The 22566-nt window shown below is 48.1% G+C and overlaps 1 protein-coding gene across 3 annotated transcripts; it reads left to right on the top strand.

The window, feature by feature from the left end:
• Positions 1-9359: 9359 nt before the first annotated feature.
• Pmvk (phosphomevalonate kinase) lies at positions 9360-20136 on the top strand. Of its 3 annotated transcripts, none has more exons than XM_021648947.2 (5): positions 9360-9649; positions 11929-11992; positions 15701-15853; positions 18637-18766; positions 19658-20136. In XM_021648947.2, exons 1-5 carry the CDS (start codon positions 9555-9557, stop codon positions 19792-19794), a joined length of 579 nt encoding a protein of 192 aa, XP_021504622.1. In that variant the 5' UTR covers positions 9360-9554; the 3' UTR covers positions 19795-20136. The 3 variants fall into 3 exon arrangements, with proteins under 3 accessions (XP_021504622.1, XP_021504623.1, XP_060248227.1); XM_060392244.1 differs by lacking the exon at positions 9360-9649 and adding an exon at positions 9715-9879; XM_021648948.2 differs by lacking the exon at positions 11929-11992 and having other exon boundaries at positions 9369-9649.
• The last annotated feature ends 2430 nt before the right edge of the window (positions 20137-22566 follow it).

Here is a 22566-nt window from a genome sequence, read left to right as displayed (position 1 = left end):
GAAGAAAGGAGAGCCATTAACCCAAGGAGCATGCTGGGGAAGGCCAGGGAGCCAGGTTGGTTGCAGATCCTCACACCCACCATGGCTCTGAGGCCCCTCTCTCTTGTCACCCCCAACCCACAGAGTGCCTCTGACTGTGGTTAGTGTATGGGATGAAGTGTTAAGAAGGGCTAAAGGCAGTGCCATCTGTTCCTCCTCTCACCCACTCTTCTCTCCTCTCTTCTGTGTTGTCTTCTCCTCCCCTTCCCCCTCCTTCTCTTCCCTTTGAAGTAGGACCCAGAGCTCCCTGTGTGGTGGGCAATGGCATTTCACAGAGAAGTACCTCTTTTGCCATTTTTATTTGGGGACAGGGTATTGCTGTAAAATCCCTGGCTAGCCGTAGACTTTCAGTCTTCCTGCCTCTGCTGCCGGAGGTGCTGGGACTACAGTTATGCACTGCCTTTCTGGGCCTTCTACTTTTAACTGGAAAACATTTTTCCTTTAGCCAGTCCCCCAAACTGCTTTCCCAGGGGCCATAACCTGTCATTTTTCCCTCTGTTCCTGCATTCTCTTCTGTTCTCATTGCCTCTCCAGGCTCCCCACATGCTCTCAACCCAGCCTTTACCACCTATGCCTGCCTCTATGTTCCCTCCATCTTCCACCTGTGATGGAATGGCAATTTGAGTGGAGTGAGTCACCTCTGGTCCTGTCTGTCACTATTAGCTCCTGACAGTCAGGGTGAGTACTAAATACGTTTGAGAGCAGCTCCTAGTCTGCTCTGCTGGTCCAAGGACAGACCACAGACTAGCTAGCTGTTGCCATGGGAACCTCTCAAAGGCACTCAGGTGCAGGAGTTCTTTATAGTCAGCCTTGTTCTAGGCCACAGATGTGTCAGGCACCTTCACAGGCTTACAATAAGGGCCTAGGTGGCCCCCACTGGAGTGCAGCAATGTCCTAAATCTAGACTGGTCTGTCTCAGCCTTGCTGTTTCATATCTGATCTGCCGGAGCCACAGAATCCCACTTAGATTTGTGGGATCTGAGTCAGCTGGCTCCACCCTCCCACACACCTAGGGTCTCCACCCAGCCCCCAGGATGACTTCCTTTTCTATGACTGTCCTGCTTATCCTGGACTGGACACAGCCAGATGACTTAACTAGAACTTTGGCCTGAGAGAGTATGGAGTCAGAAAACCTAATGTGTCAGGTTTCTGATTTGATCACCCACAGGCTTTGGTTGAGATAGCCATGCTTATTTAGGATTCAGCCAGACTCCCTGAAAGTGGGAGTTGCAGTACCCCACTTCAGTGAGCCACTGTGAGATTCATGACAGGCCTCGCTGTGGAACAGTCATTTGTGCATGTATGCACGGAGGGCCTGGAGGACCATGGTGGATGCTCTAGTCCCTTACAGAAAAGGGCATAGTGTTCAAGTATTTCCCAGACAGAGCCTCCTGCTTAGTTAAAACACCTCTCTATTACTGATGATGATACTCAGTGTGATTAGAATTTGTTACACTGCATTGTTTAGGGAATAAAAGGGAAAAAACATGCAAATGCTCAGAACATTTTCCTTTTGCTTCAGTTCCTCCTTCTTTCCTTCCTTTCTCTTCTTTCTTTTCCTTTGGGGTGGTGGTGGTGGTGATGGTGGTGGTGGTGGTGAGACTAGGTCTCTTGATGTAGTCCTGGCTGTCCCGGAACTCACTATGTAGACCAGGCTGGCCTTGAATTCACAAAGATCTGCTTAGGATTAAAGGGATGTGCCACCATGTCCTGCTGTTTTTGAGTCAGGGTTTCATGGTTATCGGGCTAACTTTGAACTCACTATGTAGCTGAAGCTTGCCTGATCCTGTTGCCTCAGCCTCCAGAGCTGGGATTCCGAGGATGTGTATCATGCGAGGCTCCTTTCTTCCTTTCTCCTCTCCTTATTCCTTTCCTCTCTCTTTCTCCCTCCTTCTTTCCTCCTAATCCTGTTTCTCTTCTTTTTTTTCTCCCTCAGCTTTCTTTCTTTCATTTCTTTTTTGGTTATTTTATGACAGGCTCAGGTTGGCTTCAGATTTGTGGCTCTTCTCCTCCCTTGTCGCTAGCTTCTGGTTTATAGGCATGAACACAGGGGTGGCCACTGCTTTTTTTCTTTTTTTGGGGTGGTGGTAGTGGATGGGCTGATGTTCTATTATTTGTTGTTGTTGTTTGAGATAGGGTTTCTCTGTGTAGTCCTTACTGTTCTGAAACTCACTCTGTAGATCAGGCTGGCTTTGAACTCAGAGATCTGCCTGCCTCTGCCTCCCAAGCACTGGTATCAAAGATGTGTGCCATCACCTCCTGGCCTTCCATTTTTCTTTTAATTAGATTGTTTGATTGTTTGATTGATTGATTTCTACATAGCCCCTGACTGTCCTAGAACTCAGGCTGGCCTCAGACTCACAGAAATCTGCCTCCTGAGTGCTGAAATCAAAGGTATGCACCACCATAATCTGCCCCATTTGTCTTTTAATTTTAAAATTACTGTCTAGCCTGGTTACCATCTTTAATCCCAGAACTTGGGAGGCAGAAGCAGGCAGATCTCTGAGTTTGAGACCAGCCTGGTCTACAGAGTGAGTTCCAGACATCAAGGGTGTTGAGATCAGGGAGGTAGTTAGTATACTAACACACAGTTAGTATAACAAATGTTATATTTTATTATGCTGAAGGTCATCACAGAAGGTTCACACTCTAAATTCCTAACTACAGTTCTAAGCCTATCTATCTCACCACTGCCCTCACTGCTGAAGGTCAGGTCCAGTCTCTACTCAAAATTTGTGATTAAGGGTTAGGATCCTGGGGAAGACTCTCCAGCCACAGGGCAGATCATGTGACATCTCATCAGGTGTGCAGAGCAGAGCATTACACTTGTCTCTGCTTATACACTGTGCAGTGGGAGTCATTGGGTTCTGAGACTGTGTCTGGTTATCCTGAGTGACTGATGTCACTGGGTTCTGGCTATCAGGTGCAGCCTTGGGTGTAGTGGGCTTCCTGACTAAGCTATTTCTACACATTTAAAAGGCATTTTTTTTTAAACTATGGTCACTACAAAGGGCTACATAGAGAAACCCTGTCTCAACAAACCACACACACATAAATTACCTTCTTTTCTTCTTTCCCTCCTTGCCTCCCTTATTATTTATGTGTGTGGAGAGGCATGTGGCACTATATTGTGTGTGCGGTTCAGAGGACAATTTGCCCAAGAATTGGCTCTCCTACCCTGCGGAGTTGGAGGAGTGAACAGGTTGTCAGGCTTGGTGGCAAGAGCCTTTCCCTGCTGAGCCATCTCATTTCATTGACCTTCTTTTTCAGTTTTGAGGCAAATTCTCACTATGTAGCCCAAGCTGGCTGACTTGGAACTCAAGCTCCTCTTCCCTCAGTGTCCTACTTATGGCGCTGTAGGTGCATCCTGGTAGTGGGCACTTCTGGGCTTCTCCCAGCTTCTTTGTTTGGTCCCTACCTGCCACAGGGTGTGGCTGACATTTTGACATATTCTACCCTCTACCCTGAACTTTCTAGCCCAGGGGCAGGTACTTCCCCTCCCCTTTCACTATATAATCCAGGCAATTTGGTTCTTCCAGTTAGTCTTCTTTCGATTGCCCCCTCTCTTTGTGCATTTCTCTTCCACTTCTCTCTCTCTGACGGTCTCTCCCTGCCTCCCTCTCCCTGCATGGTGGCTGAGAGCTGCTCCCAATAAACCTGCATTTTATATACTTTAATTTGTCTAAGTTGTTTTGCATTAGTTCATATCGATGCTTCAATAAGATTTATCAGGCACCTCAGCTGTTTGTTCTGGGTTCTAGAACTAACACATACCACAATTCCTACTATTGGAATATTTTGCTGTTGGGTGGGCTGGCTCCATAGACTGGAGCTCACTATCTAATCCAGAGGCCAACTATATTAGTGTTGGGGGCTGGAGAGATGGCTCAGAAGTTAAGATCAATGGCTTTTCTTCCAAAGGTCCTTAGTTCAATTCCCAGCAGCCACATGTGTGGCTCATAATCATCTACAGAGATGTGGTGCCCTCTTCTGGTGAACAGGCACACATGTAGGCATAATGCTGAAAAGATAATAAATAAATATATTTAAAAAAAAAAAAAGCCAGTGGTTGTTTTAATTCTGATCTCTAGAGGAAACTGGAAATGCTAAAGAGCTGCAGACATGGAGGAGAGGGCGCTGGTTCGCTAGCCTGGCCACAGCCCTGCTTTTTGCCCCTCATACTAACTAAATTAGTTTAACACAAGCAAAATGCTAACAGTACTTGCTTAATGCTGCCAGGAAGCCTCTGTTAGGTCCAGCAGGGAGCCTAACTATCAAAGAGGCTTGCTCCGAAGGAAACTCGGAGGCCAGGAAACATGCAATTACCAAGAGGTTTATTCACACCAACGAGCTGGGGCTAACTCCACATTTAGGCTAGAGTCAGCAGTGACTCTCAGTAGCCTCCGGTTTTTAAGGGGTAGACGAGGGGGTTACAGGTCTGACATCATGGGAGCAGGTATAGGGTCTATTGTGGGCACCAGGTCTGGTTAGCTTTGTCTTAGACATCTGGGGGATATCTGATCTTTCCCGATATGTGCATATTTCAGGTACTGTTAAAGGTGGAAAAAGGATTAGTACATTTTGTGGTCAGACTAGGCCATTGTTAAAGGTGGGAAAGCAATTTGCTCATCCTGTGGTCTCTCTGAGAAGCAGGGCTACGTGCCTTTAGTCAAAAGGTCAGGGACTATTTGGGAGGGGAATTAGGACCATTTGGATCTGCTGCTAGACACTGTTATTTTCTTCTGCAACTGAGTGGAGGTCTTTGCTTGTTCATTTCCTTATCTCCGTCCATGTAGATGGCTAGGGTGAGGAGGGACTGTTACATTCTCCTGTTCTCTGGAAAAGTACTGGGAGACTTTAGTTTGACATGGGCCTATAAATTTAAAAATATAGGTTATAAGGCTAGTCTGATTCTTTCACCTCTGCTGATGCCTGGAGAGGGTTGAAGAGTGTGGCCACTGAGCCAGCTTGGGGGAGGGGATTTTAGGAGGGGAGGGAGGAGCAACCTGTGGCAGAGAAATCAGCCTGTCTGTGGTTCCAGGGGGACGCTTCAATATAGGAAGGGCAAGGACGCCATCAAAGGCACTGGAGGGCCAGGGAAGGTGGTGAGCATCCAGGGAAGTTGGGATCACAAAGGATGGAAATGGCAGTTGACCTATGCTTATTTTAGGCCCTGCATTATCTTGGGCCAGCCTGGATGGGGTGGGGACAAGGAGGAACCAAGGACATTTGGCTTCCTAACCTTGGGACAAATGGATGACTGTGCTGTCAGGCAGTTTTGGGAAAGAAGTGGGAGGGGGAACAAAAGCTGGTTTACTAGGTTGGTTGGGGAGGTGCTGAGCTTGATTTTAGAATATATGGGCCTAGGAATAGGGCAGGCTGAGTCATCAGTGAGACCCTATTCTGAGTCAAGAGGACAAGCAGAAACCTAACCACCTCCATGGCTGGAGGGCTGGGGCTGAACAGGGCTACCAGCTCAGGAGTGTGACTGTTGGTCCTTACCCAGGCATCTTTGCAGGGTGTGACCATCAGGGGCCATTAACTTTATAGGTCTTTTCTCTGCTTTTTTTCCACTGTCCTGTCCTGGAACTCACTCTGTAGAGCAGGCCAACCTGGAACTCAGAGATCTGCCTGCCTCCGCCAGGATGTGTGCCACCATCTCCTCTTTTTTGTATTTTAAAAGATTTATTTATGTATGTATTTTATGTATATGGGTACTTCGTCTGCATATATGCCTACATATCAGAAGACAGTTGCAAGTTGCCATCTGGGTACTGGGAATTGAACTCAGGTCCATTCAGAAGAGCAGTGAGTGCTCTTAACCACTGAACCATTTCTACAGCCTCTTTTTTTTCTGTGCCTTTCTATCTCACTGAGAAATAGACATTGAAGGGAGTAAGACTATTTTAGTAGGGAAAGAAACACACACAAATAAAAGAGTTGCCTGTGGTCTTATATGATAATAGGAGGGTGGCAGAGGGAGAGCAGCATGTGGACCACAGGGGACTGTGGTCCTCCTCATCCCACACAGTCAAATATGCAGTCAGAGCTGAACTTAGGAGGTGTAGTTATTACTGTTATTTTTCAGGGGCCTGGGTAGGAACCTAGGGCCTTTGCCTACTCCCCAGGAGCTTCATTCAGCCCTACTGTCTGTCTCTGGCTCCTCTACTTAGATCTATGCACTCTACTTGCCACTCAGATAAGAAACAAAGGAGCTTCTCCCCTCTGCTCCCTGGGCTCCTGGTTCTAGAGGCATTTCCCCCAGCAGCTGTTATCTCACTGGCTGCAGCTTGTGGGTGGGAGGTCAGCTCTGGAAAGGCCTTTACTGAGCACCATTTCAGAGGTGGAGTGAGGAATGACTTGGGCAGACTCCCAAAGTTTGGTAGGTCAGAGCAAGGCCAGGAGCCCAGGGCTGCTGAGCTCAGGCTGAATGTGTGTGTGGGTTCCTTTTCTTCCTTCCTGACTTTCCTGCAGTATACTTGCGCGCGCGCACACACACGCAGCTTTGAATTAAGCTCTGAGCTGAGTTCTGGAGGAGCTGTGCACTACAGGTCAGGCTCCTCCTGGTCTTTGTCCCTTACAGGTAGTTCTTTTCAGAGAAGCGTGGTTTTGACCACAGAGGGGCAGCAGCAGGATGCACTGGAGGTGGGGCCTGCTCAGGATTGGGAGGGGAGGAGCGGAGGGGCCTCGAGGAGCTGCGCTAGCATCTTGAGCAATTGAGTATGGGATTATGCATAGTCTTGGGTATACCCACAGAGGTCCCTTCTTACCTCAGGGAAAGTCCTGGCCTCCTAGTCTCCCAGCACCCATTCATTCCTTCATTTGGGACACTGCGTGACTGCAGCCGCCTGTGCCCAGCCCTGCCTTTGGTAGCACTTGCTATACCTTCAAGCATCTGAGGAAAGCACTGAACGCAGTTTTGGGGGGAAGAAGCAGAGGGAAGTGGCTAACCCTGCCTGTGAAGACTGAACAGGTTTGTCCAGGACTGTAAATGTCCATGCCCTGCGCTGGACAACATCTGGTTTTGGAGCCAGACAGAGCTGGTCCCATCATTTAGAAGTCTAGACCTTGAGACAAGCTTCTCAGTCTCTTATTTTATGTGTATGGGTGTTTTGCCTGAATGCATGACTTTGCAATGTATCATGAAGTGCCTGTGGAGGCCAGAAGAGGCTGTCAGATCCCTAGAATTGGAGTTACAGATGGTTGTGAAGCACGATGTGGGGGCTGGGAACTGAGCCAAGGTCCTTTGTAAGAATAGCCAGCGCTCTTAACTGCTGAGCTAGCTCTCCCTCCCTTAGCCTCTCTTTTGATTAGGTGAAAAATTATCTTGCATACAGTAAGTGTTCAATAAATATGATGTATTAGCTGGAGTACTGATGTATGAGCAAAATAATAGTTATAAAATAAGATGCCGTGTGGGTAGGTATGTGATGGACCAGGTATACTGCCAGCTTCACAGACCCCTCAGAGACCACCAGGAGATGACTCGATACAATAGCAAGAGAGCTTTATTACAAGAGCCATCAAACTCGGGACCCAAGTCCCACTGACACAGTAGTGTCAGAGGCAGGGGGAGCCAAATCTCTGAGTTCCAGGCTGGCCAGGGCTACACAGAGAAACTCTGTTTTGAACATCCCACCCCCCCAAAAAAAAAAACCCAAGGATGTGATGTAGAAAGGTTTGTGGTTGGGATGGAAAATTCAAGGGAGGCTGGCTTCCAGGGTGGGGCTGGAGGGAGAGGTGAGTGGTGCCAGGCAAGTGCAGAACTTGGGTAGAAGTTCTGATTTCTTTTGAGTGATGACTTAGCAGGAGGCTATAAGTGACTTTACCCTATACAAGCTTTGTTGGCGTGGTGAGAGCTGGCTTTCAATGGGATCCAGAGAAATGTTTACTGAAGATGGGATGAAAAATGTGCAGAATTACAAACTGAAACCACAAGGTGCTTAAAATAAGAAAACAACACACTGTGATTGGATACTTTAAAATTTACAAAATATTTTGTTGTATTGTTACGTTTTCCTCGGCTTCCTTTTCTCTTTCCTTTCTCTCTCTCTTTTGTTTGGTTTGGTTTAGTTTTTTTGAGGCAGAGTTTCTCTGTTTGTAGCTCTGGCTGTCCTGGAACTAGCTGTGTAGACCAGGATGACCTTGAACTCACATAGAGCCACCTGCCTCTGCCTCCCAAGTGCTGGAATTAAAGTTATGAGCCACCACGACCAGCCTCGCTTCCTTCTCTTTTATAATTTATCATTTTGTGGCCCAGGCTGTCCTGGAACTTGTCAGCTCCCACCTCCAGTGCTGGCGAAGCTTACAGGCACTGAACCCAGTTTGTTTAGTGCTGGTAATCAAATTTAGGGCTTCCTACAGGCTAGGAAAGCACCGGCAAGCACAACTGAGGGCATCCCCACCCCCTGACTGAGGTTTTGATACACCCTCCCGAGTCTGTTCTTTCTGCACTTGACTGCTCCTGTTCCTCTTTATTTTAAAATTATTATTATTGTTTTACGTTTTGCTTGTATGCCTGTGTATCAGGCGCATGCAATTCTCACAGAGAACTGGAGTTTCGGCTGGTTATGAGCTGCCAGGTGGGTGTTCTGCAAGAGAAGCCAGTGCTCTTAACTACTGAGTCATCTCTCCAGCGCCTTGCCTCTTTCCAATAGGCAGGGAAATGTTTTTTCCTAAGAGGTTTCTTCATACTTCACTTTGGTCTTCATATGGCTTTAGAGTACATAAAATGGAAGCAGTCATGGGCTGCAGACTCTGTTTTGACAAGCTCAGAAAAATGCAGGGCAGCAAATAATATCTACAGACAACAGCAAGTAGATGTCAGAACATCTGCCTCTCCTGGCTGGATATTGGTCTCCAGAGGAGATTGGGTATTTTTGTTCACTGATGTTCTCTAGATTCTGAAACCTTTGGATAGGAGGATGTGGCTGAAAAAGACATTACTTAGTTCTTGCTGGCGGACTCAGCAGTTATAAAACCTATTGACAGTGAAATAGCATGCGTTCTACTAAGCCCCTCCCTCGCTATGACGCCAGGAAACACACCCTGTCATGTCATTGTCTGGTTACTTCGGAAAGAGCTGTTCAGCGTAGGGCAAACACATACTTGCTTTAGAGCATGCAGTATAACGCACAAATAAAATGGAAAATTTGAAAATGCCTGAAACATTACTATTTTTTCCCCTTTATGTTTGAGGGGTTGTGTGTAAAAGAATGTTAGGACGGTTTTCCAAAACAGTGTCCATCGCTGAAGTGTCAGCCGAGAAGGCGGGTTCGTGACGTCACATCTGGGCGGGGCCGGACTGTTCTAAGTGCGTGCCGTGGGGGAGACTCACTAGATACGACGCTGCAAGGCTCTTTCCTTTCCGGTTTCGCTCACCCTCTGCGCGCTGGTTTCGACTTGGGCTGTGGTGTGTGGAGAGGGCTGGGATCCCGGGTCCCACTGGGCGAGTCTACTTCGTGCTTGGCTGAGTTTCTGGGGTCCTAAGTGTCCCGGTGGAGCGGCGTGGCCCCATGGCCCCTCTCGGAGGCGACCCGCGTCTGGTGCTGCTGTTTAGCGGGAAGAGGAAATCCGGGAAGGACTTCGTGACCGAGAGGCTGCAGAGCAGGTGTCGGCGGGTGCAGGGATGCCGGAGGAAGGGCGCTACCGCAAGCGATGGGCGTGATGGAGGGAGCCCGCTCAGGGCAGGAGGGACGGGAAGACGTTGGGCAGGAGAAGCTAGATCCTCACCGTCGGTAAAACAGAGCAGCAGCCTGCACACGTCCTTCAGGGGACTGCCTCTGCAGAACGCTGAAGCTGTAGTCTCTCTTCAAGGAACACGAATTAACGATTACTAGAGTAGGCACCTTCAGTGTGTCATTTCTGCTTCACGATCGTGTGGTGAGGGAACTGGTATAAGTAAACAGACTAAAGTGATAGCAAGGGTTTTCTCAAGACTCAGGTGCTAAGTGGGTCAGTTCCTGAGAGAATCTGCCCAAAACACCCTGTAATAGCAGGGATATAGTGAATATTCTGTGCCAAGCACTGTTACCCACATAGCTTCTATGTCAAATAATGTTATTAGCAATTCCATGCCAGAAACAGCGGCCTTTAAGAGCTAGGTGTGTGTGTGTGTGTGTGTGTGTGTGTGTGTGTGTGTGTGTGTTTGTAGTCCAGCTGCAGGGAAGGCCGATGCTCCTGGGAGTTCAAGACCATAGTGGGCAACATGGTGAGATTTTGACTATTAAAATGTCAAAATATCCCAGGAAGGCAGAGGCAGGCAGTTCATTGTGTGTGTGTGTGAGAGACCCTGTTTCAAAAAAAATGTTAAAATTTGCTAGGGTCATAAAATAGTAAATTTAGGATTCAAATTCAGCTTTGTCTGCCTCCAAATAATACCTTATCCTTTCTTTCTAGTTATCTATTTTTAGAGATCTATTTATTTTATGGGTATGTGTGGTGTGAGCAGGTGCTCTTGGAGGCCAAAGGAGGACACCTGATCCCCCAGAACTGCAGTTACACACAGTTGTGAGACTTCATGTGGGTGCTGGGGATGGAATCGTGGGCTGCAAGAGCAGCAAGTGCTGGGATTAACTGTGCCACCATGCTTGGTCAGCATCCAGCTTCTAAAAACATGGGTTCTGGGAGCTGAACTAAGATTATCAGGCTCATGAGGCTCACTGTTTCCCCACCCCTGTATTTTTCTTAAGTAGTAAGATATTCTAGGGAGCATTTTTTTTCCCCCTGGGGCTTGGGTTGGAAGGCAGGAAAGTGGGAGAAAGAACAGTGGGGTCCTCTACAAGGCCAGTGTGGTGGGGCCACCAAGTTTCAGGTACCACAGTTGTTCTAAGAGGTTCAAGGGAGCCCTGGGCAGAGGTTATTGCCCAAAGCCGTTATTACTAAATAATCATCATCTATGTCTAAATTGTATCTGCCCTTAGCTCCAAGCATAGGCAGAGAGCAGCCAGAAGCCTGGATGCTGGAGTTAGACAGCTGGGAAGCCATGTTCTGGTTTAAGCATTTTGTGTATCCGCTACAGGCTTCTTACCTGCTCTACTTCAGTTTTGCCTGTTGTTAAATGGGCATTATATAGGATGGTCAGAAGGATTAAGTGAGTTGATACATGAATTAGAATGATTCTTGGCCAGGAATAAAGGGTTGGCTATTTTTATTTACTGTCTTCATTACCAGCAATGTTACTTTTAGTTAACTTTTTTCATTCAACCTCATTTTCTTCATCTGTAACATGAAACATGGGCCGGTGAGGTGGCTTGGCAGATAAAGGCCCTTGCTTTCAAGCCTGATTTGGAACTCATGTGGTGGAAGGAGGGAACTGACTTTTGACAGTTGTCCTCTGACCTACACACACATATACACACACACACAAGTGGGAGAACACCTGTTTCATCATGTAGGGGCTTTACGTGCACCTGTGAGCCTCTCAGTGCCAGGTAGAAATTATTACTCTTATTACATTGGTATTACTTAGGTCCAGGGATAGACTGCAATAAAGGGTTGAAAACTACACTGAAAAACTGAATAGGCAAATTATTAATGCTGTGGTGACCAGGGAAATTTATCCCAAGGTCTCTGTAGGTCTGAGAGAATAAGTTTAGGGTCCCAGCAGGAACCTAATCCAACCAGAATATCATCAGGCTGAGTGGCTCCCTGGCACTTCTCTTATGGGTTCTACTTGTTAGATTAGTTCAGAGCTCCTTTTTATTTCTTTTTATTTCTCCTGTGTAACTGATAGGGCAGATGATGCCATCTTTATTTTATAGGTGAGCAAAGAGCAGCAGGGAAGGGGAGGCCTGCCTGAGTTGTGTCGATTCCTGTAGTAGAAATGAGCACTGGACTCCTCTTCTTGGCAGCTCAGGGTTAACTGGGTTCTGATTGCCTGTCCCATAGACTTGGAGGTCACACCTGTGCTGTTCTGCGGCTCTCTGGTCCACTCAAGGAGCAGTATGCTCGGGTAGGTGGTGGCTTGTGGTATCTGGGGCACTGGGAGGAGCCTACTTTTGGGCTGTGGTGCTGTGGCTACCACTTGAGTTCACTGGCATGGTCCCAGTGACCCAGGAAGAGTATGTAGATAGGAGAACCTATGTTGTTTTGTTTTGTTTTTCTTTTCTTTTTCAAGACAGGGTTTCTCTGTGTAGCCTTGGCTGTCCTGGACTCACTTTGTAGACCAGGCTGGCCTCGAACTTGCAGAGATCTGCCTGCTTCTGCCTTACAGGTGTGCACCACTGAGCCTGGCTATGAGACCCTATGTTAAGAACAAAGAAACAAAACAAGAAGGGGTCCAGAAAAGCCTATAAATACTTGATTTGGCAGTTCCAATGCCTTGTAACTAATAAGGATCTGTATTGTCAGCCTAATGTCAAATGTCATAGTGTCAAAACTATGACACACCACTGTACTCTCCCACCAGCTGGCCTGATGCGGCCCTGGAGGCCTCAGGGCCTGGGGGGATTGTGCAGTGGTAAAGTGCCTGCCGTGACCTGAGTTCTAGCCCTAGTACCTACATAAAGAGCCAGGCATGGTGGTGCACACTTGTAATCCCAGCACTGTGGAGGCACAGACGGGCCTCTGTGGCTTGCTGGCCAGCAGCTTAGCCTATGGGTGAGCTCCAGGTTCCAGTGAGAGACTATCTCAAAAACAACATAAACCTTAAGGTGGATGGAACAACACCTGAAGTTGACGCCTGACCTCCAAATGCATGCATACACACAGGCACCCTTTTCCCCCAAAGAAAGTTAGTCACATGAGTTGTTAAGATACATCCTTAGGTAGGCAGACAGCGAGATGCCAAGCAGTGTGTCCAAGTCAGTTTTATTTGGATATAACACAGTATCTTGAGGCTGAGGACTTTGTACAGAAAAGAGATTTCTCACTCACAGTTCTGAAGGTTCAAAAACATGGTGTTAGCATCCACCTAGTTTTTGGTAAGGACCTTGTGGTGGAAGGACAGTGGACAAAACAAAGATAATGTGGTAAGAGGGACTGCAGGGAGAGGCCTGGATCCTTTTATAATGACCTACTTTCAGGGTGACCAATCCAATTCCATGAGAGTGGGACCTCAAAAATCCTCCCTGAAATCCATAATACCTTGGAGACAACATATCCCAATACCACCATATTGGGCACAAGGCTAAACAGGAGATTTGGTGGGGACAAACCATATTAATGACTGAGAATTAAAATTATTCATGGTGCTGCATGCATTTAATCTCAGTACTGGAGTTATGTTTGCTCACATATCCAGCTCTTCTCTAAGTGCATCTATGAAGTGCTTGCCCTTTTGAGCACTGTTCCAGCTATGAGGATTGCAGACCTGCACTGCCGGAACTGCAGTGTTGCTTGTCTCAGGGAGGGGAGGACGGAAGGCAAAGAGATTTTTATTGTAAATGAATATATCTCCTTTGAATTTTGATTGTTATATTATTATTATTGTTGTTGTTACTGTTATTTTGAAACAGGATCTCAGTATGTATTCCTTGCTGGCCTGGAACTCACAGAGATCCACTTGCCTCTGCCTCCTGAGTTTAAAGGTGTGCACCACCAGGTGTGTGGGTTAAAGGTGTGCACTACCTCTTTTAAACCATGTGGATAGAACAAAATAAAATTACTGATTATTAAAACAGGATTAAGAAATAAATAGGAGCTCCTAGCATCTTAGACTTCAGGGAAAGAACATAGAGATGAGGTCAGGTTTTCACACAATGAACAAGCCTTTGGTCACCAACATGACCTGATCCTAGTGTGCCCTTCCAGGGACCTGTGCTCACTTCCTCCCACTCATGTGACCTCACTACAGTCTCTGAATACACTGAGAAATGTCTGTTCTCACTCTGTAGGATAGTCTTGTCTCCTTGGGTCTCTGCCAGCGTGGTTGACCTAGTCATATGGTCATACTCCTGAGGGATCAAGGAGTAAGGAAACTCAGAGGGTTCCACATTTTGTTAGGAAACTTGGATGCAGGAATTTCTCAAGCCAGGAAGAGAAAAGAAGGCAAAGATGGGGGTGTGGGGGGCAGCCCTCCTCAGTGAGGTGCAGCTTTCTTTCTTTCTTTCTTTCTTTCTTTCTTTCTTTCTTTCTTTCTCTCTCTCTCTCTCTCTCTCTCTCTCTCTCCTTCCCTTTTCCCTTCCCCCTTCCCCCTTCCCCCTTCCCCCTTCCCCCTTCCCCCTTCCCCCTTCCCCCTTCCCCCTTCCCCCTTCCCCCTTCCCCCTTCCCCCTTCCCCGTTCCCCCTTCCCCCTTCCCCCTTCCCCCTTCCCCCTTCCCCCTTCCCCCTTCCCCCTTCCCTTTCCGAATTTATACCTACATGCCAGAAGAAGGCACCAGATCTCATTATAGATGGTTGTGAGCCACCATTTGGTTGCTGGGAATTGAACTTAGGACCTTTGGAAGAACAGCCAGTGCTCTTAACCCTGAGCCATCTCTCCAGCCCCAAGGCACAGTTTCAAAACCACTGTCTGCTGAAGTTCCTAAGCTAGGCACTGTCCTAGGCCTGTTGACAGTGGGGGCTGGAAGAGGGGGATTTTACTTTATATTATTTCTCTTTACTGTGGGACTAGAGCCCTGACCTCTGAAGCACCAGGCAAGTGCTTGACTGGATCACTGACCTGCATCTTCAGACTCAGGAGCTGGCATTTTAAAATACCTTTATAGGGGACCCAGATGACCTGCTGGTTCTTGATATTTGAAGATTTGGCAGCATTCCACCACTGTAAAGAGAATCTTGATTGACACATTGGTTTCTTCAGTTACTGGCGGAGGCATCAAGACTCCTGGAGGATAAACAGTTCAAAAGAAGGGCTGCTGACCTCTCGGAACAGAGGCTGTGGCTGAAGAACCTGAAAGCCCAAGAGAGGAGAGTTAGGGGAAACAGAGCATATGAACTGAGTGACTTTTTTTTTTTTTTTTGGTATTTTAAGACAGGGTTTTTCTCTCTTTGTAGCCCTGGAACTCACTCTGTAGCCTCTGCCTCCTGAATGGGGTTAAAGGCTTGTGCTACCACTGCTTGGCCAAGACTGATAATTTTGAGAATCCCTTCTTGTTTTGGAACCTTCTAGGTGGACCTGTTGCTTTTCATTATCTCTGGAGAAGGGAGAAGGGGATGGCATGTCTAGACGCAGCTCCCTGGGGTTCAGGGTGGTCCCCCCTGTATATGGGGTCCTGTGGTATAGCAGGCCCTAGGAATGCCCAGAGCCAAATGTAGCGGCTCTGTTTCAGCCCAGTGGGGACAGAGAAGGATAAGGGGAAAGGGTAGACATATCTCTGTGGGGTTTCTGATGGAGGCAAATGATGCCAAGAAAATACAAGGCTTCTGATTGGAGTGCAGTTTTGCTTTAGTTTTTCAAATTTCCCACTTTGGTTAAAGGTTAAGGCTGTTCCTAGAGAATGCAAAGTAATTTCAAGATTAGTTTAAGCCAACAATCTTCTGAGGGAAGATGAAACCCTCAGAAAAGAAAAAGTGTACATCTTACACTTTAGTCAATTTCAGGAATTATCCTAAGACCTCCTAGCTTTGAGTGTCTCTGGTCTCTCCCTTTGTAGAGCGCTCCTGCCTGTGGCCTTTGACATGGTGCAGGCTGGCTAGTGCCTGTGTAGCGAGTCACTAGGCAGGGCTGGCTCTCCCATGTTAGGAAGGACTGTGTTATGGATGGACTGTGTTTTGTGCAGGAGCATGGCTTGGACTTCCAGAGACTCCTGGATGCTAGCACATACAAGGAGGCTTATCGGAGGGACATGATCTGCTGGGGGGAGGAGAAGCGACAGACCGACCCAGGTTTCTTCTGCCGGAAGATTGTGGAAGGCGTGTCCCAGCCTATCTGGGTAAGGGGCTCAGCAAAACCTGTCTTCCCAGCCCCCTCCTGTGGCCATCTCTCTCCCCTTCACTGCCACCTCTGTCCAAGGTGCTCTTCTAGGGTCTTTTGCCTCAGTGAGCCATCTGTGTGTACAGGAGCCAGAATGACTTTTTACAAAGTTAGCCATATATGACTGACACAATGTGCTGGTTGCTCCCCATCACTCACATGAGCAAAGTCCAAGCTGTGACATAAACTTTGGGGCCTTGATGCAGCTCCTGCATCATTTCCATCCTAACAGACTTGTAGACACCAGCTTCTCTTACGTCAACCATGCTATCTCGATTTTGCTTCTCCTTTCTCCCCCCACACCCCTTTTTGACAAGGTCTCACTATGTGTTCCTGGCTGGCCTGGAGCTTACTTTGTAGACTAGGATGGTATCAGACTCACAGAGATCCACCCGTTTCTGCCTTTCAAGTGCTGGGATTAGATGTGTGTGCCACAGTGTCTGGTAGATCCACCATGCTTGGCAGATCATGCATGTCTTCTTCCCTGCTTTTAAAAACTGGGTTACTCCAACAATTTTCATGTCGCCTTCATGGGGAAGCCTTCCTTGATATTCATTGTTTTTCTTTTTTCTTCTCCTAAGACAGGGTCTTCTGTAGCCCAGGCTGATCTTGAATCATCTAGCAAAGATGACTCTGAGCAAGCTAGTGAGGTAGTGCGTGCCTGTAATCCCAGCACTCTGGGAGGCAGAAGCAGGTGGATCTCTGTGAATTGGAGGCCAGACTGGTCTACAAAGCGAGTCCAAGACAGCCGGGGCTACAAGGTTTTTTGAAACCCTGTCTCGAAAAACCAAAATAAAGAGATAGCTAGCTAGCTAGCTAGATAAAGGCCTTGAGCTCCCAATTCTCCCACTTCCATAACCCCAGGACTTAACTAGCCCACAGCACCACACACTGGGCCTTCTTTATTCATTCTTGAGCTAACTGCTGAGTGTCTCCTTTTGTAGGTACATCTCCAGGTTCTAAGAATGTGGTTGGTGCAAAATGCAATGAAGCCTACCCTTAAGGAACTTCATGTTGTAGCTGGGAGTTGGGGAGATAGGTACTGAGCAAGTGTAGATGATGCAAGGTAGAGCAAAGCAAGAGAGGTGGAGGCGGGGGCAGGGTGTCAGAGAAGGCCTTAAGGTGAGGGGGAGCAGGACCCAAAGGAAGTGAAGGGGTTAGCTGAATGGGCAGTTGGGGAAGTATCTTTCTGGAAAGAGGGATGGGGTGGTGGTGCTGGAGAGATGGCTCAGTGGTTAAGAGCCCTGACTACTCTTCCAAAGGACCCAGGTTCAATTCCCAGCACACACAGGGCAGCTCACAACTGTCTGTAACAGATCTGACACCTTTACCCTAATGCACATAAAATAAAAATTAAATAAATTATAGAAAGAAAGAAAGAAAGAAAGAAAGAAAGAAAGAGGGACCAGAACTCAAAGGCTGGTATGTTTGAGAAGCAGCCATTGTGGTGACCTGTGGGATGTTAAGGGCAGAGCTTGTATGGCTTTGGAAGGGTTGAGAAGTCACTGAGGAGTTCTGAGAAGAGGAAAGACATGGTTTAGGAATTAAAAGACAATTGAATTAGTTAATGGGGTCTAGGCCAACAGTGGGGTTAAAGATCTGAAGCTGGCTTAATGGATAAAGCTTTGGAGTTCAGAGCCCTCATAAAACGCCAGTGGAGGCTGGTAAGATGTCTCGGTGGGCAAAAGCATTTGCTGCCAAGCTTGAAGGCCTGAATTTGATCCAGGATCCACGTGGTGGAAGGAGAAAACGAAATTCTTTGAATTATCTTCACACATGTAAACACAGCCCTTGTGAGGCAGAGACAGGGACAGTCAGCAAGTTGGCCAGCTAAAGTAGCCACATCAGTGAGCTCTACAGTGAGAGACCCTTCCTCAAGTGAATAAAGTGGAGGATGATCAAGGAAGGCCCCCCCCAAGTCAACCTTGGCCTCTACAACTACACATATACACATGGGAACATCCACGCCCACGCACAAGTACCCACACATGTGATATACATTCATTAATGTACACCATACACATTCTCTCTTTCCCACACCTGGGATTATAGTGGTGTGCATGTGTGCATGCCTATAATCCCAGCACTCAGGAGGCAAAGGCAGGGGCACAGAGTTGAAGGTCAGCCTTAGTGACATGGTAGGTTTGAGGCCAGCCAGAGCTACGTAGTGAGACCTTGTCTCAAAACCAACAAAGGATATAAGAGGCTTGCTCTGGATGCTGGAGGCAGGTAAGAGCTGAAGCAGAGGCCTGGTAGAGGGTTGTATTTGATGACGCAGTAACTGGTTGGAGCTCAGAGCCATGAGAGACTTGAGAAGTATTTTAAGAATAGGGCCAGTAGGGGTTGAGTGGGTGATGAGTTGGTTATGGGGTAGAAGGACAAGGATTTTGTTGTGAGCAGAGACAGGAAAGGTCGGGATTGATCAGGAGCAGAGGAATGATGTCTCAGCCATTCTGGGTTGCAGTTGCCTGCCCCGTGGCCCCTGGTTATTGGGGAAGCTGCTGTGTGTCTGTGTGTCTTGCTTATGCTTCTGTCCTCCGCGCCTGTCACAGTGGCAGTGAACAGTCAGTGTTCGCAGCGCCCTTACTTAGGGCCACAGTGAAGTGATTGGCCTGCCGAACAGGTGTTTGTCTAGTGAGCCTCACTACGGCTCTGGCTTCCATAGTGGCTGTCCCTTCCCCTCCCCAGCTTTCCTTCTCCCATAGCACTTTGTCCTAATGGTCACATGTCTCTTCTCTGCAGCTGGTGAGTGACACACGGAGGGGCTCTGACATCCAGTGGTTTCAGGAGGCCTATGGGGCTGTGACACAGACAGTCCGAGTAGTAGCCTCAGAGCAGAGCCGACGGCAGCGGGGCTGGGTGTTCACACCAGGTAGGCTGCAAATAGTATTTATCCCTGTGGCTTGGCTACCCCTGTACTCTAGTCTCCTGTTCCCCAGCAGGCCTAGAGAGAGAGTGAGAGGTTGTAGAGGGGAATCTAAGGCTGAGGAATGGCTTGGTAGAAGGTCAAGTTTGTAGGGTATCCTCTTTGACTATCTTGTAAAGGCCAGTGGACTTCTCTGGCTAGGCCCCCTTCTTGTGGCCCTTAGACTTTTGGGGCTGAAAGTGGTTGGCAAGCAAGCCAAACAAACACTGATTCTGTTTGATTGACAAATCAGGGGGCTGAACAGGAAGTTTTCCAGGGGCTTCTATGGTGCCAGCAGGACCCGCTTGGCAGACAATTCTGAAGTGCAGCTCAGGCCTTGGTCCTGCCCCAGGTCACTGTCCCATGGATACACTCAGACCTAATGAGTGTAACTGCTACTGACAGCACATCTCCTGGGTGCTCTGATAGGCCAGCCTCTGTTTGGTGCTTTATACATTACTTCCTCTTTACTTGCTCATTGCTTTACAACTGCTGTGTGGGTGCTGCTATTCCTGTACTCATTGCTGATGAGGGCGTTGACCCAGAAAGGTCAAGTGTCTTTCTCAAGGCCATGAGGAGTAGGAGGAGCCACACTCTCATCCAGCTTCCAGCCCTGACACAGCCTCCCAGCAGGCTCCAGCACATGCCAGTCTGGCCTAACAGTGTGATGTTCTTTTGGGTTGTCTGTAGTTTTTGATGACCCAGTCTTCTCTCTGTAGGCCACAGTCTGGGGCTTCTTCAGGGGCTGCCTGGAGCTCAGCCCATGATGGAAGGCCATACCTGCCTCACAGAGGCTCTCAGAGGAGAGGCACAGGGTATCTGGAGGTCTGGACCTGACTCCTCTATGCTCTCTCCCAGGTGTGGACGATGCTGAGTCAGAATGCGGCCTGGACAACTTTGGGAACTTTGACTGGATCATTGAAAACCATGGAGATGAGCAGTGCTTGGAGGAGCAGTTGGAGAACCTGCTGGAATTTATTCATGCCAAACTTTAGTTATCAGGCTTTAGGGGTAAGCAGAGACTGCTGGCCTGGGGTGAACACTGTTTTTGTCAGCTGTGGGTCCCCAGTCCTGGCTGAGGTCAGAGAGCAGACCATCTACCTCTAGATTTCCAGAAGTGTGGGCAGGATGCTCGTGGTTAGTGGGCAAATTAGGAAACCTCTAGTGTGCTTATCTTCCCCAGAGAGAATGTGAGTGCCTCTCTAAGACTTACAGGACAAAGGCAGGTGCATCACCATGCCCATGGGTGGCCAGGCCTGCTGAGCTGTGACAGTTTTCCTTTCCTGTGAACATGCTCTCAGCCTCAGAACCTTAATAAATGTCATTGGAACAGTTCAGAGCTGAGACTGCTTATTTCCCTGATATCTTAGAGAAACTGAGGGTGGAACTGGCTGTGGTGGCCCATGCCTGTAATCCCAGCACTTGGAAAACAGAGGCAGGTGGATCTGTGAGTTTGAAGTCAGCCTGGTCTACAGTGTGAATTCCAGGACAGCCAAGGCAACACAGAGAAACCCTGTCTCAAAATGCAAACAAAACAAAACAAAAAGGAAAAAAAAAAAAAAAAAAAAAAAAAAGAAAGAAAGAAAGAAAAGAAGGAAAAGCTGGAAGTGTTGGGTAGCTGTGGGTCACATTCTGCCATGCACCTGGCTGACATGAATCCTGCAGAGGTGGACTAAAGGTTGCCTAAAGCCTGGGACAGGTCTCTTTGCATCACAGGTGGGGTTGGGGTCTGTGGTTCCTGTCTTTGGGATGGCCCTAAGAAAGGCTCACTGTTCCACAGAAATTGTCACCACTGCACCAGTGTCTGGTCTCTTCAAGGGCACTGTATGAGGTGGGGAGGAAGGGAGCTTCCATGTGCAGTTAGCAGATGCCAGGAACTCAAGTGAAGTGCCTGCCCAGGGCTAGCAGCTTAATAAGTATTGGGGCTCAGAGTAGAGTGGACCGGCTGGTGCTTGCCCAGCATCTTCTACCACATCCCTGTGAGTGATGTGAAGTCCTGTGACTCCAAGCTCTCCCAGGCCAAGCCTTTTGTGCTCCTCCTGCCTTTGTTTCCCAACAGATTCAGTTCTCAAAGATAAGGGAGATGAGAGAAGAAGCTGATATTTCAGTATGACCCAACCCAAATAAACTTGGCCTACTCTTGCTTACATCTTACCTACCTTAATTACCACCTTTGCTGGGTACCAGGCAGAGATGGCATGAAGGTGAGCAGGACACATCTGTCTTCTCATGGAGCTCTGTTTAGAGGAGAGATAGAAGTATGCCCCAGGTGCCAGGGGCAGAGAGAAGGTTCATAGGGAAGGCAGCCAGGATTCCCTAGTGTCTGAAGCCTAATGTGGACAGGCCAGCATGGTCCCCACCGAGTGGGACTCTTTCTTTGGCTCTGGAGCCTTATAAACAGTCCCAGCTACAGAAATGACCCCAAGTCACAAGATCTAGTTCTCCAGTGTAGGTAAAGTTTTGCATCACCCATTTGGGAGGAACCCTTGAGCAAAAGCCTTGAGTTGATGAGGTGGGGTGGGGGACACTTATCACAACCATGGCCTGAAACAGGGGTCCCTTAAGGCAGTGGTTCTCAACTTGTGGGTCGCAATCCTTTTGGGGGAGGTCACATATCAGATATTTACATCATATTACATTCATAATAGTAGCAAAATTGCAGTTATGAGTTGCAACAAAATAATTTTATGGTTGGGGTCACCACAACATGAGGAACTGTACAGCAGTAGGAAGGTTGAGAACCATTACCTTAAGGGCACCAACTGGTATTTTATATCCCTTACCTTACTTTATTGATGAGCAAGCAGATTCAGAGAGTTTGCTGTAATACTTAGCCCATGGGGACCACCACTTACTTTGCAGCCAGCTGCAGTGTCCTGTTGTAATGCCCACAATTGCCATATGCCCTAATACCTTCTTTGGGGGTCCATACCCTACCTCATGTCTGGGCAGCCACTTCAAAGACCTTTAATTGGACCTAAGCACTGGTGCTTTTCATTGAGAAAAGATGCCTGTTCTCTTAGCACAGACACCCCTCCCCCATGGGACACAGGATAAGAGAGGCAGAAAGGGCTTTGGAATTGAGAGTGGCCAGTTGTTCTGGGAGGACATGGTTCTTGACCTTCCAACACAGGTGATGACTGAATCCCATGGAGGGGACTAGCCAGTAATTGTGATGGGAGGATGACAGTGGGACAAGATGCGAAGAGGGGGTGGGGCAGTAGACCTGACAAAGAAGACTGAGTCTCTGACTAGGGGGATGGCAAGGACAACATTGATGGATTTGATGGGTTGGGGGACACATGCAAATGGACTAGCTAAGGGGCTTTCGTAAGGTTCAGAGCAAGAAATAAAAGCAGGGGAGAGTCAAGGTGCATGGTAGATGGAAGTGGCTAAGTCAGCCCTCCAGAGGCAAGGCATCAGTGAAACTTCCCACACTCCTAAAGAGGAGCAGAGCTATTGGGTGGCTCCAAGTCAGACTTCCAGGCTCGGGGTGAGGAGCACCTAGAATGATCTGACGAATTCCTCGACTCAGCCTGGCTTGCTTAGTGTAGCCTCATGTATCTCACTATGTGCACGTGTCCAGCATCTGTCCACACAGGCCAGTGTGGATCCGGGAGCTCAGGATGCAAGTGTTGGAGAGGCCTGGGTTCTGCCATCAGAGAGTTTGTTCTCCACTGAAGAAGTCCAGGAAGACAAAGTGGATAGGGTAGATCCAATAGGGCCTGGGCACTGAGAGACCTGGGGACGAGGGCGGGGGCTTCAGG

The sequence above is a fragment of the Meriones unguiculatus genome, chromosome 1 (assembly GCF_030254825.1).
Source record: "Meriones unguiculatus strain TT.TT164.6M chromosome 1, Bangor_MerUng_6.1, whole genome shotgun sequence".
Classification (NCBI taxonomy): Eukaryota; Metazoa; Chordata; class Mammalia; order Rodentia; family Muridae; genus Meriones; species Meriones unguiculatus.
This window is presented reverse-complemented; position numbering and strand designations above follow the sequence as displayed.